This window comes from Haliotis rufescens, unplaced genomic scaffold, assembly GCF_023055435.1.
Source record: "Haliotis rufescens isolate VD_foot unplaced genomic scaffold, xgHalRufe1.0.p SCAF_6, whole genome shotgun sequence".
Classification (NCBI taxonomy): domain Eukaryota; kingdom Metazoa; phylum Mollusca; class Gastropoda; order Lepetellida; family Haliotidae; genus Haliotis; species Haliotis rufescens.
Genome location: NW_025964334.1, coordinates 27,473,952 through 27,492,713, shown reverse-complemented (window position 1 = coordinate 27,492,713; position 18,762 = coordinate 27,473,952). Strand labels below are relative to the sequence as shown.

The window sequence follows — 18,762 nt, the reverse complement described above, 5'->3', positions numbered from 1 at the left end:
TTCATCATTTTTTTATATTCTGTTTCACTGTAGAAACGTTTTGCAAAAAAAAAGGAATAATATTTATTTAGTTCGACTGAAACAACTGGTATGATTAATATTGATTAGGTTTTTTTCCGTTTTCATCTATTCTTATCAGTCTGACAGTGATGCAAGCACTCTTACCACATGCACCTGAACACAACAAAATTGCAACGAACAGTAAAAGGAATTTATTCCAGATAAGATGTGAGGAAACTCTCACCTTTTCGCAAACACCTGGTATCATCATATGAAAGTGATTCATAAACACATCAGCGTTAGAAATTGGCCATAGTCCTGTAGTCCTTGCCAAACTGCTCAACAGTTAAGGTCATAGGGACTGGCAGAAATCTGCCATGTCATTATAACAACTAGCAGACTGAACATGTTAGTTTCTACCACTGCACATAGTCGGAATAGTACATTCGATTTCTTATGAATATAGAAAGGGTTTTGTCGCTTTTATTTACACCAACACATCAATGGCATTGAACCACAGTATGCTTTTATAGTTTTGGGAAGTTACATGAACCAGACTTGTTTACATTATTCGTCACACTTACTGTACTAAATTTCGACATCTATCATTTTCGGTTTTGATATAGCATTTGAGATAAATTTTTTTCAATGTTTGAATTGACACAGTCCTACACAAATGACTTTTGGCAGGATCTTCAATTTGTCCACAATCGTCATGCATGACAACTGAAGTTTCCACACTTGACAGGGTTAGAAACTAACAGTTTTTGTCTACCAGTCCTTATAATGATAACATATAGCAAAACCCTCAAAACAGGCCAATTTCTACTAGTCCTTAGGATACCTTTACTATTGGGCAGTTTGGTAAGGACTACAGGACTAGTGCCAATTTCTAACGCTGCTTGACCCTGAGGACTTGATATAAATCTGCTGATGGTCAGACACAGAATGCTCATTCTCATTGTCACTGTCCCTGGATTGACCAGTCACTGGTGCTTGGGCCTCCCTTTGTATGGTACTCTCATCCGAGTTGGAATCACACTGAAAATGTATTAGCATTAGAAATTGGCACTAGTCCTGTAGTCCTTGCCATACTGCCCAATAGTTAAGGTATCATAAGGACTAGTAGATAAAATGCCACTTTTAAGGGATTTGCTATATGCTATCATTATAAGGACTAGGGGAATATAAATGTTAGTCTCTACCGCTGTAAAAGATAGAAAAGAAAATAATAACTGATGATCACAGCAATTGCTATCAGATCCTTGCTGTCGTGTTGTCCATTCTCAGGATTAACAAGAAAATTGTAATAGATCTAATTTCAGATTACCCATGTTCATTGCAATTCTGTATTTTTGTCTATACAAGTAAAAATACTCCGAAATATTAAATTTTCTACATTTTAAAGTTTCTAAAAATATGTGAATAATTCGAATATAATACTGTAATTCTGTTTGATTTTTTAACAATATCGTAATGATAATCTATCATTTTGTAACGTATTTGGTCTTTGGGGGGAATCCATGCATCATTAAATAACATGAACTTTAAGCCTCAGTAATATATTGTTTATGTAGACTTTACCTGATGCGTGTTTTCCCCGAAAATGGATAGTATTAAACACCGTCTGAAAGGACCATCCTTAGAGTGTTCCAAACATTGGCGGGGTGATGTTGTGTCTGTAATCCTTTTTGACCAACTTGAGCCGTCGAATCCACGCTTTCTTTTGTCATTCATTCGCTGGAAACCTATGCAATGTCACCACCCGTCCATGTACCCCCTTCCGCTGTTTCTTTCTCGTTTCGTTCATTTTCCAAAACCTCTCCGGAAGTGAACGTCAAGCGCGTGATTGGTCCGTTCTATCTCTGATTTCGAAAGAGTTCGCAAGGGGTAATAATAAAGTAGGGAGAGATAAGAACTTATTGGAAAGGACTATATATGTAGAGGTCAAGGTCAGTAAGGTAATTATGCATGTCATTGATCCCAATTGCTTGGATTGTCTGGTCCAGACTCGATTATTCACAGACCGCCGTCGTATAGGTGGAATATTGCTGAGTGCGGTGATAAACAACAAACAAAACAATAAGGTAATTAATTGTTAAATATAATAAAATGAATAATTTAGTTACATGCATTAAAGACGAAACGAATAGTCAGTGACATAAAGACGCAGTCAAGATAATTTCGGTCTCCCGAATTTGCAATGAAGTGAATATTCTGTTGATGTTAGTCAACACATGAATAAATATTTATATTGATAATTGTTTCTTCCTCCAGATTGTCCTGAACTTTCATCAGTGGCTGATCCTGGGCTGCCAACTGGTGCCACAGATCCTACTTCAGCAGCTACTACCTCAACCCAAACATCACAGAATCCTGAAGACAGAGACTCTCAAGTAACAGAGCACAGTGAAGCAGCACCAAGACTTGATGACGGACGTCTAGCCAGGCAACTCAAGTACAGAAAAGAAAGTACAAAACTCAGTTCTTCAGAAAGAGTCTATCAATTATAGGAAAAAGTTCTATCAGGAGAGCTTGAAAAAAAGAAAATGGAAAAAAGAAGAAGCTTAAGCTACAAATTCAAATCCTTGAGCAAATACTGGAACGTGATGGTATTGACAATTTCAGTCCATCTCAACTGTTACTCTCTGTGATGTAATAAACCTGCAGTTTCATTATCACTATCTTCAATTCGTGTGTCCTCTGTTTGTAGTTTATTAGCTGGAGAAGAAGGTATTGGCAATATGATCTCTAATGCCTCGTCCATCATGCCTTCCTCCATGTGTCCACTGTTGGCTGTTCATCTGGGTTGTCGTTGTCATCTTGTAATGGCTCATTCAGTAATATGGATATATTGTGGAGGACAGCACAGGCAAGGACAATCTGACACCCACGGTGTGGACTCATCCTTATCTGTTGAATAAACAAGAATTATGCAAAAATACATAAATACAGAATGTCACATTCAAATTTACATTTTAGAAGCAATTTGTTTGCTACTTTGAATTGTAATATTACTAGTAATTGGATACGGTAGTTAGGATTCTATTAATATTATTTGTTTCTGCAATGTGATCGATGTAAAACGTTAAGCATTTGAACACACAACACTATGGGTCCCCAACCTTAAAGTGATGAAAAAAAATCAAGATTAGATGTAGAAAAGTAAAACATTGGTCAAATTAAGTACACAAATATACTATGCATATTTACCTCCGAATGAAGTACATGAAACCGTCTTTTCCGTCGACCAAATGCTCTTTCTGCACACGCTGTCATTGTATCTCTGCTGAGCATTGCCTTGTGGAGTCATGTATGGGGTTTGGAGAAAGGGTCTGCAGGGATATCCACTGTCTCCCAATAGAAAGCTATCTAATACTGAAGTGTGTGATCACTCTAAGTATTCACACAAAGTGGGGGTTTGCAAGCAAATATGTGGCTATCATGAGTCGATCCTGGCCATTTAGCACACACTTTCGTAAATTTATCTACAAATTAGGCAAATCATTTAGAAAATAAAGCAATGTTCGTAATGGATTAATTGTATTTCTATTTGCATATATAGTATATATTAGAAACTTATTTCTGCTATATTTACTTGAAATTAATTACAGTCTCTTTACACAGTTTAGAGCTGAAAAGAACACTAAAAACATTAATACGATCCGTTGATAGCTGTCTAGAATATCCAATTTGTATTTATTAAGATTATTGAGAGCATTTAAGCAAACCTTCCTTTTTATTAATCTAATTCCGAATCTTTTTAATGCGGAATTTCATAGACCATGGAAGGGAAGCTACTCTAATTGCTAAAAGGGACAGTACTCGAATCTCACAAGAGGTACCTTCGTGGTCACACACTGCCTGTGCGTTAATACTGTGGGATCCTTTCCGATTGACGTAAGCTGGTTCGTCTGTGGTCGGTGCCTGAATACGTCTGTGCGTACCATCAATGCAATCTGGGACACTCGGAAAACCACCAAGGGAGAAAAATCCATCTTGAACCTGATTTATGTAGCATTTTTGTGTTGGCCATTTTATGAATTCGTTCTTTTTTTTTACCAAAGCATCAGTCACATCTACATCTTTTGACCACATCCATCGTATCACCAATCACTTGTAGAAAACTACCACTTGCGTAAAAACGGAAAGCTATCATCAGTTGTTGATCGACGTTTAGATCATGGTTACGTTGTGTAGGGCGCTCCAAATCTTCCCTTAGTATAATGGCGATGTAGTTGAAGTCCAAATCTGTACCTATCACGAAGTTCACTGTCTGTGTAGTTCATTAATGCAAAATTAACAGCTCGGAATCGCTTCTGTTGCCTCGCATTAGCCTCTGGAACCATGAAAGCGGCGCTAGGCCTAACCATGAACGCCATTTTGTTTCAAAGATAACCAAGGTGTTAAGTATGGGCCGTACAGTTAAATCAGCCACCCTACAGTCCAGCCCCCAGTGACTATTTCCTCTTCCGGCAAATGAAATCTGCCCTACGGGGAAGACGCTTCCAGGATGACGAGGACATAAAGGCTGCCACAGTGGCGTGGTTAGAGGGCCAATCTGCGGATTTCTATAAAAGTGGAATTAAAAGCTTGAAGGACAAATGGAATAAGTGTATTGAGGTGAATGGAGATTATATTGAAAAATAAAAGTGCAAAAGATATTCTGCGACTTGGTCTTATATTGAAGTCGCAAAACTTATTGTATTGAACGCCCCTCGTATGCTTAAAGTGATATTAAACAATATAAAAATAGCAACAAAGGTTCAAATCCTTGGTGGTATCTAGCGAAAATTTGCACAACTAGACTGTTATTTCTCACTGAACATCTCTAAATATCATAATTATCAATATGACGGAAATTGTTCTGGGGGTGATATAAGAGCTGTATATGAGATTGCTTCCAGTCTTATTTACGTTGTAACGTTTACATAACAGGCAAAATTCTAACAAGACCCGTGAAGATCCGGATTAGATTAGGTCTTGAGTCACATCCTTGCCCTAAAAGAAAATTTGTCGTAAGAGGCAACAAAAAGGATCGGGTCAGGCTCGCTGACTTAATTGTTTCACGTCATCGTATCCCAATTGCGTATCCCAAACGTTTTTCCACTTTTATCAACGAGTGTTGATATATTTAATATCAAAAGACACCAGGGTGAGATTTTATTTATCATCCAACATCATTCTTCCAACTTGTTTTCAGTTTGTAGACAGTAATAAACAGTGTCTTTAGTGTAAAAAGTACCGCTGACAGCTTGCAGTTGCAGAGCCATTAGTGAAGTCATTTGATTGTGACGACAAGGTAACAATAGTATAAGAGTTAGCAATTGTTCTCGAAAACTGAAAAAGACTTGGTAATAATTTATTTAATAGAGTGATATATGGATTAAAACTATAGTTACATCCGACCCTAAATACTAGTACATACCTTTGTAGCTCACCATTTGTTAATATCGAATTCGTCCTGAAGTGCTGCCTTTAATGTGCTATTTGGGGATTTTTAGAGGTTTTATTTTGTTCCTTTTAATCTTAACAAGTTTGCCTTAGATTCTGTTCATAGTGGTGTGTTTGTCCCGACTCTATCTCTAAAACTAATAGGTATTCTTTCATGAAACTTTGCACACACAAAGACTAGGTTGTCAACTGGCGCCTTTTGTCATTTAGGATTTCTTTAATTTAATTCTTTTACATTTCCATGGCAACAATTTTGACTTTGACTCTGTTCATAGTGGTGTGTTTGTCTGGACCATATCTCTTAAACTAATAGGTATTTTGTTCATGAAACTTTGCACACACAAAGACTAGGTTGTCAAATGGTGCCTTTTGTCATTTAGGATTTTTAGAATTTAAATATTTCCGTTTCCATAGCAGCAAGTATGACTTTGACTGTTCATCGTGGCGTGTACCTGACATAGAAATACAAAGTTCGGAATACTATTTCCATGGTATTGTTTTGATAGCTGAATAACTACTCATGTATACGGACAGACAGATAAGATGGAAATTCTCTCATCACGTGGGACTTGACTGTAACAGTCAGATGATATCTTTCGAATTTGTGGTAGCCGGGGGATTTGTCATCTTCTGATACCTCCTGTTTTATAAAACAATTTACGGAGCCGTTTTCTCCAATGAAGAATGTGACTATTTTTGCCAACACCCCTTTATATAGAGAATCTCACCCGAGTGTCGTTTGATATCAAATATATCAACACGAGTTGATAAAAGTGGAAAAATTCCGAGGCTTGCCGAGGATTTTTGCCACTTTTATCAACGAGTGTCAAATGTCATTTGATTGTGACGTCATGGTAACCAGTGATGTCACAATGATCTGCAAAGCATTGGGATATAATTTCATTGCAGCGATATCTACAGTGTAGATATCGCTTGATCTCATCCAAGCGATATCTCCTGTGGGAGCCAGTTTTGGATGATAAAACTATTTATACATATCTCTACTTTGAAGCTGGGAAGTATCGGGCCGCTATGAAGAAAGGCATCCTTACTGGCTTCCATAGACAACTGGATGGGTGGCTGGTTGAAAACGGCAAAACAGTCAAGTAAGTACGATGCTTATTATAATAAAATTCACGAATACATAATTAGATATTAAATTATTAACCCGAAATCGACTGAATGAGCGAGATTGGTTTGACACCACCTTGAACTGACTATCTTGTATACCCAAGTGGGAATCAAGATTTTCTTAAAAGTAATTTTAAAAAAGAAAGAATTATTTTCTTAAATTCAGCAGTATTTTAACATGACATTCAAATTAATAATGTAACCCTAATTATTAAAGTCTCTTCTGTTTTGGTCCTGTTATCAGTGAAACAATAGTCACCTCTGAAAAGCTCTTACATTAATTATCACGTTATAACATGAATGAGGAAACTTTATATTTCAGTTTGGAAATCTAACTCATAATGCTGCAGTGTTTGGACCGAACAGCGGCCACTGAACAGGTTTTGATAAATTCCCGAGACTGTATTTTCAGTTATATCACTGCTTGTTGATGTTTTGGAAGGAAAGTGCAAAGTGGGCAGGTTCAATAATATGTGTTTCTCATTGTTTCCCCTAATTATTTTTCAAGCAATAAACAGAAGAAGATTCTACGCTTTGTAAATATACGGTACATGCAGACACACTGGCCAAGCTTTTTCAAATTTGCTCTCGACAGGTTGAAGAAATTGGTACGTTATTTTCTTTATAAAGGTGTAAATAGTGCACTTTACAGTTACATATTCCGAATGTCAGAAAGCCTTTTGAGCCCAAATGTATATTATTTCGTTTCGTTGTTTAATTCCACTTTTGTTATATTTGACTTCGTTTCCTTTACCATTTTCCAATTTGCATATGTACGGAAATGGCAGCCTCCAGCCAGGAGTGTTGACCATGTGCTTGACCAACAGAAATAGTCTTTTGTGTCTAAAACAGCCTTGGCGTCCTATGTCCATCACGAACCGCCCAGCCCTCGCCCGTGCATCCAAGCACCGTGTTTTCACCGAACAAAACAAAAGCTAGGGATCTTGAATATGTAAGGATATTTTTTGTAATGAAGACTGAACCCACTATTTCATATAAATATCCTTGATCCCTAACTTTTTTTGTTCAGTACATGTGGAACCGGAATTCTTTTCTTCTAAAAAAGTTTAGAAGCCCAAATACGTTAGGAATCCAGCGCAGAACATGTTCTCGACAGCACTTCGCTGATCGAAACCCGACGGTGTTGGACGTTGATTCTATACGGGAAAGGTTAATTTTATAGCATGTATGTCGACATGTTGGTTTCTTTGAAATTTCAAGCCACACAGCTACCGAAACGAAACATACAAATCATGTGCATGAAATGTTGATGCTAATCTTTTCCGGCAATAAGAGATTCTTCAAAATCGTCTTGCTATTCTGAGACTTAGTTACTTTTCGTAATGCAGACAAACCATGCAATTTGTTCATTTTTTTTTTAAGAGAGCTAAAAATATTTTTGGGGAAATATATATCGCATTTGGCTAAATATAACCGGTCTATATTTTGTAAGAATAAACTACTGCGCATTGAGCGATTATCTCCTTTAGCTATAGGCGTAGTATAGAGCTATATCACGCACTGACCTTGCAATTCTGTACATCGTATCTTATTCAAACTGTATCACTGAGAGTGAGTGAATATCTCCCTTGCCCGAACAGTTCTATTGCAATGTATCGTATGTTATTCAGGCAGACACCGAGAAAGGTTCCAGGGAGGAATTTAGGTGAAGCCTGTAACGCGCACTCAATCGTTCAACTTCACATTGCTATTGCAACATTGTTCAACACGATAAAATACCAGGCTTCTATAAAGTATGACTTTGTTCAATAAACAACACATGTAAAACAACGGGTTTGATATGAGAAATTTGTAATTAGTTGTCTTCATTGCTGGGCATTGTTGAGCACAGTATTGTTTCAAATAGTTCACTGTATGTAATATATACTGAGTCAAATTAAAAACTTCACATTTTTAAAAGAAATCCCATATATGATATACAACGGACAAATGTATCAGAGAAGGTAATTTTTAATCATTAATGTCCAAAGGATTTTAATTAACGGTGGTAGCCATAATTTGTTCCAAGCACCTACGGTATTCGGTAATAACATCAACAGTTTAAATCATAAGTCCTAAGCACGAGAATCTGATGGCACCCAAGTTCAGTAGCGTGTATGGCCACCATGTGCGTTGACAACTGCCACACAACGCCTCCGCATGGACCTTGTGATGCTTGTGAACAAATGATTGGGAAGACGACGCCATTGTTGCTGCAAAATGGTGCCAAGATCTTGGAAATTCTGTGCTTGGTTCTGGAGAGTGCGCAGACTTCTGCCAAGAGCATTCCAGACGTGTTCGATGGGATTGAGGTCGGGAGACCTTGACGGCCAGTCCATGACCTTGTCAAAATTGCTGTGTGGGCACTGGCATTGTCGTGATTGAAGATCAAACCGGGTCCATGTGCTGCCATAAAAGGCAGAAGTTCTGGTGCCAGTACCTGGTCGCGGTAAGCAGCAGCGTTGAGGTTGGGACGGATGACAAGAAGCCTGGAACGTGCATTGCCACAGAAAGCACCCCACACCGTGACACTTCCGCCTCGAAATATGTCAACTTCCTGTACACAACACTGGGCGTAACGTTCATGACGGCGCCTCCATACCCTCGCCCTACCATCAGCAAATCGAAGATTAAATCGGGATTCATCACTGAAGACGACTTGATTCCAATCGTAAGTGTCACTGTGCCCACAATTGACGTTGACGTCTGTGTACATGTAATTGAGTCAGAATCGGCCCGCAGTATGGCCGTTGTGCTTGAAGGTGAGCAGTTCTCAGACGGTTTCGAACAGTTTGCGCACTCAGTCTACCCCTAAACAGTTCATTTCTGGTTGATGTAGCCGTCAAAAATCGGTTACGGAGGTGACGTAAGACAATCTGACGATCCTCTGCATGTGACGTCACACGTGGTCGACCTGGCCGAGGGCGATCAGCGGTGGTACCCGTTTGCTGTAGACGCGTCTGTAAATCATAAACAGTCCGTCGACTACAACCCATCGTCCTTGCGACTTCAGCTACAGACGTTCCCGTCTGCAACATGCCAATAGCACGTTCACGTTGTACATTTGAAAGGCGTGGCATGACAAATGGCCGTGAAGACTTTTGTTTTCTTGAGTTTTTCTTTTTTTGTTAATGACTGCTAACAAGTATGGCTGAAAACACGTGCGGTATTATGGCCACGTGACCAGTTGCGCGTGAAAAAACACTTTTGCCACTATAGTGCTGTGCACATGATTTTGATCGATTTACCTGCACAAAAACGGGTTTTATCTGAAGACAATACGTGGCCATTACTTTTTAAATACACAATAAGGCCCCACAATGATAACTGGTCAAAATGTTAAAATTTTAGGATTGTGAAGTTTTTAATTTGGTTCAGTATATGATTCATACCGTTTCATGCGGCGGTTTACGGTTCTGCATGGTTTATTGCTTTGATACTTACGGCAGAGATTATACACCCGTATATGTTCTTTGCTTCTGGATACATCGGAAATCAACAGGCTGGTCTGTAGTTGGCAATTATTTTCCTAAAAGATAATACGGTTGCATGATATCTTCAGGATGTTTGGGTTGAACATGGTAACATTCTTCTAAACAAACTTTTGAATAGTATTCCGTGTCAGCTTGATGTGGGAGCAAAGTCCGAAGTGATGCAGGCCTTAGACGTTTACAACTTTGGTGAAACCAACGAGCACGGGTTTTGTGCTGACAACAAAAGTAGGGCGAACCAAGATTCAAACACACTGTCTTAGGTTTCTGGCGTGCCCAAAGTACAACTCTGCATGGCGAATTGCAGCGCCTTCGGCGACTGGGCCAACCGTGCCTCCGTACACAACTGTAAGAAACTATCATACAACAAAGATGTTTTAGATATGTATTGCGGAACATTCCATGAAGAAGCAGTGGCAATATTACACTATCACAAACTACAAAATACTTGCACAATAATTAAAAACAATTAAAAACATATGAACATTCAACATACAAAGGAGGTACATTCGAACAATTTTATTTCAAAACAAGTGTATTATAATAATATGGAAACAATACGAGAATTGAGCAAAACTATGGTAATGTTGTACATACAAGGAATTTGTTTGTAATTGTTAATATGATAACAGATCTTGGAAGTTGTTTCTGGATAACTTGGTAAAATTATTAAGAACTGTTCCTTTTAACAGAGTGTACCAAATTCTTTATCATGATTGAGGATTATTTGTGATTCTCTTTTTTGGATGTATCATGTAAGACAGTGCGTAATGTTCATCTTCTGAGACATCACATGTTTCACAGAGACGTTGTTCCAGTAGTGTTGGTGTTTTTGTATATCTACCAATTTTTCAATTTTTAGTTTGTGATTACGGTATTTAAACGAAGTTTTGAGAAAAGTGACCTATGACCTTTGTTTTTACAATATGTAAGATAATTCTCAACATTTATAGATGACTTGACCAAACTGTATGTTCTTAACTTCCTGCTAGATAAATGGGAACCCATTAATGAATGCGTGAATTTTTACATTTGAACTGAAGTTTATTTACAGTGGATTCATTACATTTTTTTGTGTTTACTATTTAAAAAGTTTGTTTTATTTAACCCAACCAACATTTTGACCAGAAATATTGATATTTGCTGCAAACGCATGTTTTAGAATGACCTTTGTTTTTACAATATGTAAGATAATTCTCAATATTTATAGATGACTTGACCAAACTGTATGTTCTTAACTTGCTGCTAGATAAATGGGAACCCATTAATGATTGCGTGAATTTTTACATTTGAACTGAAGTTTATTTACAGTGGATTCATTACATTTTTTGTGTTTACTATTTAAAAAGTTTGTTTTATTTAACCCAACCAACATTTTGACCAGAAATATTGATATTTGCTGCAAACGCATGTTTTAGAATGACATTTGTTGTGTTATCTGTATAGGACTTGAAATCAATTTTCTTTATTGGTACTTATAGTGGGTATATATCAAGTTCTGCCTGACAGGCCCAGTTTTCTTGCCTGGGTTTTCTTTGTGCTGACCATTTAAAGACACTGTTTCTTTTATTGTGCTTTCCAAAGATAACTACATTGATAACAACCAATTTATACTTAATACCAATTCTCTCCTCCCATAGCTTACACTTCCTTCCTCTGCACATAGCATTATATTGCGAGGAACAATTGATGCTCTGCAGCAATCTCGAATTGTCATACCGTATGATTGTTGACCTTTTCAAACTCTATCAGTAGTGGACGTAACGTGTACGCGAGTATACACGGAATATGCCAGAAATAACATGAAAAAATGGCGATAACTGGTCACTAGCTTCGACGTGTACACTTTCAAGTGTATCCAGTCCAGAATGACATGTTGACATGTTTTAACTGTTCGAAAATCGCGGCGCCTTAGACGACTGGGCCACCTGTGCCCCCGATGTAAAAAGTGAAAGCTTCAGGAACATGATCGCTTGCAATATATTTCTACTTTTTTGAAATTTGTAGCGTAAAGCGTGTTCATTATTTTGTACACTGAATAAAAAAGCAAGGGACCATGAACAGTGTTTGGGATATATGTATGAAATTTTGTACTCAGTCTCTACTACAAACAATATCCCAAAATATTCATGGTCCCATACCTATTTTGTCCTGTTTATTATCAATCAATTTCAAGGATTTTGTGACGTGGCTGACTGCATGACACTGTCTTTCTGTCACCGGGGGGCACGAGTGGCCCAGTCGTCTAAGGCGCCGCGATTCCCTGTGCAGAGTTGCGTCCCTTGGGTACGCCAGAAACCTATGATTGTGGGTTCGAATCCCGGTTCGACCTGATTATGTTTCTAGGTTTGTCAGCACCATACCCGTGCTCGTGGGTTTCACCGAAGTGGTAAACGTCTGAGACCTGCATCACTTCGGGCTTTCCTCCCACATCAAGCTGACACGCCGTGATATAACTGGAATACTGTTAAAAGCAGCGTTAAACACAACTCACTCACTCACTCACTCTTTCTGTCACCCTTAGCGCTGGCGTAGATCGTTGTTCGTGCTTTCAGTCACTCGTTTTCCCAGACAAGGCTATTATTAATGATATATATGAACTAGAGTATAAGTACTTATCTTCATTGTTAATAATGATCATCATGCAGCGTGTTTATTATAATGTATAAATTCAACTGCTTCCTGAGCATTGACAGCGGACCTCTCCATTAACAGGGAAGAAAACCAACAGTACATGACTTCTTCTCCATTGGGGCTGAGATTGGCAGGCGGGTGCCGATTCGATTTTCATATAGCGTTTTGATAAGCAAAGGCCTTCTACCCGGGTGGGCTGACTATATGCAAGATCTTCTGGACAGTGAGTATCGTACCATTTCTTAATAACTGCGGATATCGGATTTCCTCTGAAATACACACCCTCACACCCTTCCGTACCAAACATCATTATGAAACCAAACTGGCTTCCAAAGGAGATATCACTTGGGTTAGATCAAAGGAAACTTTTCGGCGCAGTGATCAGGCTAATTTGCATATCACGTGACATACGCGCTTTTTCTCAAATCAGAGCATATTGGCCTCATGCAAGCCTTTCACTGCTCTTCACATAGGCTTTGCATAATCAAACAGACATGCTACTACAACAGCAACTGTGAGAAGCATGACAATATATCTTTATACATCCAAGTGGCCCTATCGCTAGCTCTCCGTTGGGCTTTAATGACCGCACGTGGAGCCCTACAACCGATGTATAAAAAGAATAACTACGCAAATGGATATAGTTTTTCCCGTTTTAGATATTTTATCAGTGAAAGTTAACCATTCTATGAAACAGATTTATCTAAATGTGTAGACTCGTCAGTACAGAAACAGATGAAAAACAAATGCAATATTTTGAATGGATAAAAGTAAAATATGACAAATCGTCACATGTCGCTGGCCTGCATCCTCTATAACTCAAGGGCCTGTATTTCGGCCGAAATGCAAGATATAGAGGAATGATCCGAATCCGGCCGCATGGAACTCTGGGTAGGAGAGAGGTGTTAATGTGAAGTTACCATTGTTGACGTGTTTATTTATAAGAAGTCAATATGTTGAAGTCAATGCTTAATTGTTTCTGTCCAGCGCCGCCTGGTAAGGTCAAATGTAGGACATAGCTGACAGTCCACTGGAGTCGGTTTGTGTTGAACAGTGCAAGGGACTAAGAAGAAACATCACTGAAGTATCCACGGGAGCCTAGAATAATCTACACATATCATACCCCGGCGTGGGGCGCCTGCTCATTGTACAACGTGTTGATTTACATTGAAGACACCGTAAGCCACTGTAACGTGAAATAAATACGTCTGCAAAGTAGTTGTTATTTTTCCGTTTGTGTGTGAGTATGGTTTAGCACTATTTCAACAATATCACGGCCGGGGACACCACAAATGAGCTCCACGCATTGCACCCATGCATGTGGGGAATCGAACCCGGAGTGACTAGGCTACCCCTCCGCCCCTTTTCGGCTGTGACTTGGTTGTTACTCTATCTCTGGATATCACAAGGTTGGTTGGTTTGTTGTTTTACGCCGCACTCAGCAATATTCCAGCTATATGTCTGTAAATAATCGAGTCTGGACCAGACAATCCAGTGATTAATATCATGAGCACCGATCCACGCAATTGGGATCGTTGACATGCATCAACCAAGTCAGCGAGCCTGACCATCCGATCCCGTTAGTCGCCTTTTACGACAAGCAGAGTCACCTTTTACGGCAAGCATGGGTTGCTGGAGACCAATTCTAGCCCGGAATCTTCACGGGTCGATATCACAAGGATTCTGTTGGAGGATGTTGGATTACACAGTATACTGTATTTATGAAAAGGCCCTTAGCGGTGACAAAGCTTAACGCAACATGTTTATACACAATGTGTACATTATACATTATCAATACATGTATATATATATGTGTGACGTCAGACTGTGAGTGCACGAGGAATGATACATTGTGCACCACGGCATCATATACTATACACGGCGGAACAAGCCGATTAAACTCGGAATGTTTTACAAATTACAGCGCCATCTGGCGTTCTTTATTGAAAACGTCCTTTCGTGCTCACTGACGTTCTTTCGTACACATTGTTCTTTCTTTTCTTATGACGTCTTTTGGTAACATTTGACTATTAATATTGTATTTTGACCTTTAGTAGTAACATTTAGTTCTTTATTCGTAATATTTGGCCTCAATTGCGTACTTTTGTCCTTTTTTCAACATTGTATTTTTTGACCGAATGGCCCGCCCATACGAAAGGACGTCACTGAGCACGAAAGGACGTTGACAATAAAGAACGCCAGATTGCGCTGCAATTTGTAAAACATTCCGAGTTTAATCGGCTTGTTCCGCCGTGTATATGATAACCGTGTATATGATATGCATGCCGAGGTGCATAATGTATTACGTCATTCCTCGTGCACTCACTCACGCATTACTAAAGAAAACAAAGCAAGCTTTGCAAGACTTTCGCTCTTCATCGCGCGGCACCATTATGACGTCATATCGCTCATTGTGACGCAAAATATATGACGTCACAGTCGTATATAGAAAAGCGCCAAAATTCCATGCTCTCTGTTGTCTCTAAAACGTTGATTTCTGTCGTGTTTTTCTGCACGAAATGTATTGCCACACATCCTTTGAATATTGTAGTAACCGCATCTGTGCATTTTGTAACCTGTAATTGTAGATATAATTATTTAAATATATGCCTACCGACAATGACTGAAAATAGTACCATTCTATGAATATTAGCTTCCGCGGTGATGCGGCCGTCAAACCAGCTGTTTCAATCAAAGGGGGTTTATTGTGATTTAATAGCCTCTGATTGATCAATCAGAATCGATATTCCAAATTCCAGGTAGAATTATCAACAGGAGAGGTGCAGTGCTAAGTTTGATTTCAATATTTGGATTTTCAGAAAAAAAATACAGATTTATTTTACATACCGTATTCGACGTAATAAGCGCACAGGGCGCTCTCAAAATTAGAAATAGGGGGCTCTTATTAGAATATTATTTTGGTGAAAACGACAGAGTTGAAAGATAAATTTCGTGGTTTATGCTGACAGCCTGAAATGTTTATATACGTGAGATACATTTTCCAGAATTTAAATGCCCATAATTAAGTGTGCATATAGCACACGAGTACGTATTATACGCGAATAAATACGTGTTGTTTACATTGAACAATCGAAAGGCGTGCTAATTAGTATTGTTCACTAGCCAATATATTGGCAAATATCGCCGTGGGCGCTTATTAGAGCGGGGCGCTTATTACGTCGAATACGGTATCTTTTTTTCTTAAACATGTGTGTGACCTATAACTTGAAATCTACTGCATGGATTCTTTTCAAATTTAGGTAACAATTTCCATACTAATAGAAGAGGTGCAGTGCATAGTTTGATTTTGATATGTCTATTTTCTGATTTTGAAATGTATGAGGAATTCAAGGATGTGTGTATCGCAGCTAAGTTTGAAATATACGTTATGTTACAGGCGTCTCATAACCGGTGTACCTGAAACGTGATTTTGTAAACACTATCCAATATGGCGGAAAGTTCACTTCGGCGTTCGTGTTTGGGTATTTTCCAAAACATTTTAAACGATTTTAGGGTTATCGGAGACGTTTTGGAATGATCATTGGTGATTTCATAAAGGACAGATACCCGTGATTACTAATATGCTATTTTTGAAATTCATTTCACGGAGTAAATATCCGAAATTTAGATTTCAAAACATGCTGTAAATAACGCGGTGAGTGGTGACATTTACGAAGTACCTTATTTCAGTACTTTTGCTTGGCCTAAAATGCAAGTGGATGATATCACAGAACAGTAAATTTCCCATCTTATTCAAAACTGTGAAGTGTATCTGTGTGGGTGATGTATTTTGAATTTTATTCGACTTCAAAGTCAGGGTTGTAGAGGAGGGACATATATGTCCCTGTGGCATCCAGGGGGGTTAACTTGAAAACTACTTCATGGATTCCTTTCCAGTTGTGTGTACAGTTTCTATACCAATAGGAGAGGGGCAGTGTGAAGTTGGGAAAAAAAAGCCTCTTTTTCAATTTTTTACTTAGAATATTTTTACTGAAACATTTGTGCGACCTCTAACTACAGAACTACTTCATTCTTTTTCAAATATAGGGAACATTTTCCTTCCCAATAGAAAAGGTACAGTGCAAACTTTAATTTTGATATGTATATTTTCAGATTTTTTTTCATGTTTGGACTTAAAATATGTTTTTATTTGAACATTTGTGCGACCTATGATTTAAAAACTACTTTATTGGTTCTTTTCCAATTGGGTGTACAGTTTCTATACTAATAGGAGAGATTCCGTGCAAAGTTTGATTTCGACAAGTGGAGTCGAAGTGGTTTTGCCAGTAGGCTTTGAAGACTTTCGTCAAATGTAGCAAGACATCTCTAACATGTGCAACATTGCAAGAAATGTTCCCGCACACGACTGGCGAAGATTGAACTGCACTGCATGCAACCATTATTTCATATTTATTTTTCGGATATGATATACTTTAAAAACATAGGACTCGTGTGATTCATTGTTGGAAACACGACAAAGATTAATTTTCAACTGGGATCCTCTGCCATTCCTGGTGCAGTGCCTGGGTCAGTTCTTTCAGACTTAAAACTGGGGGGTATCTAGCTCTCAACTTGGCAACAAGGTTATCCCAAAGGTGTTAAACTGGGTCCAAATCAGGGTTTATCATTAGTTTTGGGAATTGGGCTTTTAACATTATTCCAGTTATATCACGGCGTGTCAGCTTAATGTGGGAGGAAAGCCCGAAGTAATGCAGGTCTCAGACGTTTACCACTTCGGTGAAGCCCACGAGCACGAGTATGGTGCTGACAAACCTAGAAACATAATCGGGGTCTCAGGAAAGACCAAAGACAAGTGACACAGATGAAGACATTTTTATACTCACAATTCATAATTGCTAGCCACAATCACGAGTCTGTTGATCATGTCAGGAAGCACCTTTTGAGTTGGAACCATAATTTGTGAGCGCTTAATGACAAACATGGGCACAGTTGCTCCAGTGGTCTAAGGTGCTGTAATTTACTGTGCATCCCTTAGCTGTCCCAGGATCACCTGATTGTGGGTTGAAACCCAGATTTGTCGTTATGATCCTGGGTTTGTCAGTTCAAAATTGTTGCTCTAGATTCCACCAAGGTGATAAATCTGTCAGAGTAAATTCAGGGGTTTCTCTCACATAAAACTAACACACTGTCTTGTTTTTGTTTGTTTGTGTTTAATGTCATACTCAGCAATATTCCAGCTATACGATGGCTGTCTGTAAATAGTCGAGTCGGGACCAGACAATCCAGGATTGATATGGTGAATATAGATTTACGCAATTGGGATACGATGACATGCATCAACCAAGTCAGCGAGCCTGATCATGTAAGTCCTGATCATGTAAGTCGCCTCTTACAAGAAAAGTCGGCAAGTCTGGATTGCTGAAGACCTATTCTAACCCGGATCTACTTGGGGCCACACTCAGAAATATCCAATCTATATATCGGTGGGCTATAAATAATTGAATCTGGACCAGACAATTCAGTGATCGATATTGTTAGCAATGATCCACAACATCAAGTACAATGCCCTGCAATCAGCCAAGTCACCGAGCCTGACTATAGGATCGATTAAGTTACCTCTTAAGATCAGCATTGGTTGCTGGGGATCAATTCTCACCTGGAAACCCTACAGGGGGGTTCTCAAACAGTGTTGTGTTGGCGTCAACCCTATATGCTTAGTATCAAGTGTGTCTCCCAAGTCACACAAAACCCATGCATCACTGGAGAAAGTTTGGAAAAATAACATAAAAAGATGCAGTGATTGCAACAATTATATTTACAGTTTAATTATACATTCATACAGATAATTAATTCTGTCACATATATTTACACCATGATTTCTTACATATCACAATCTATAACATGCCACTTTAGAAGCTATAGTATCAATGAAGACAGGGCAATGATCCATGTCAATTCTGCCTGCAACATCATGTTTGTTTCAAGATTAAGTGAAGATTGAGTGAACATTTCTGCCATGGGTTTGGGGCTCATTCTATAAAGCTATCTCAGGGCTAAAACAATGGCAATGCTATGATACATAATGGGAGTT

General features: G+C 38.7%; 1 protein-coding gene and 1 long non-coding RNA gene across 2 annotated transcripts in view; one reads left to right on the top strand and one right to left on the bottom strand.

The window, feature by feature from the left end:
* Positions 1-13,928, top strand: part of LOC124135380 (egg-lysin-like) — a 60,819-nt gene extending 46,891 nt beyond the window's left edge. Inside the window, exons 3-6 of the mRNA XM_046500696.2 lie at positions 6,467-6,560; positions 7,094-7,193; positions 12,792-12,933; positions 13,698-13,928. Coding sequence (XP_046356652.1) covers positions 6,467-6,560; positions 7,094-7,193; positions 12,792-12,933; positions 13,698-13,729 — 368 coding nt within the window. The 3' untranslated portion in view covers positions 13,730-13,928. The remainder of the gene's footprint in view (positions 1-6,466; positions 6,561-7,093; positions 7,194-12,791; positions 12,934-13,697) is intronic.
* Positions 10,979-12,393, bottom strand: LOC125374651. The gene is made up of 2 exons (XR_007218722.1): positions 11,501-12,393; positions 10,979-11,244 (listed from the first exon to the last, which is right to left on the bottom strand). It is a non-coding gene; the product is annotated as an uncharacterized LOC125374651 (long non-coding RNA).
* Positions 13,929-18,762: the final 4,834 nt, after the last annotated feature.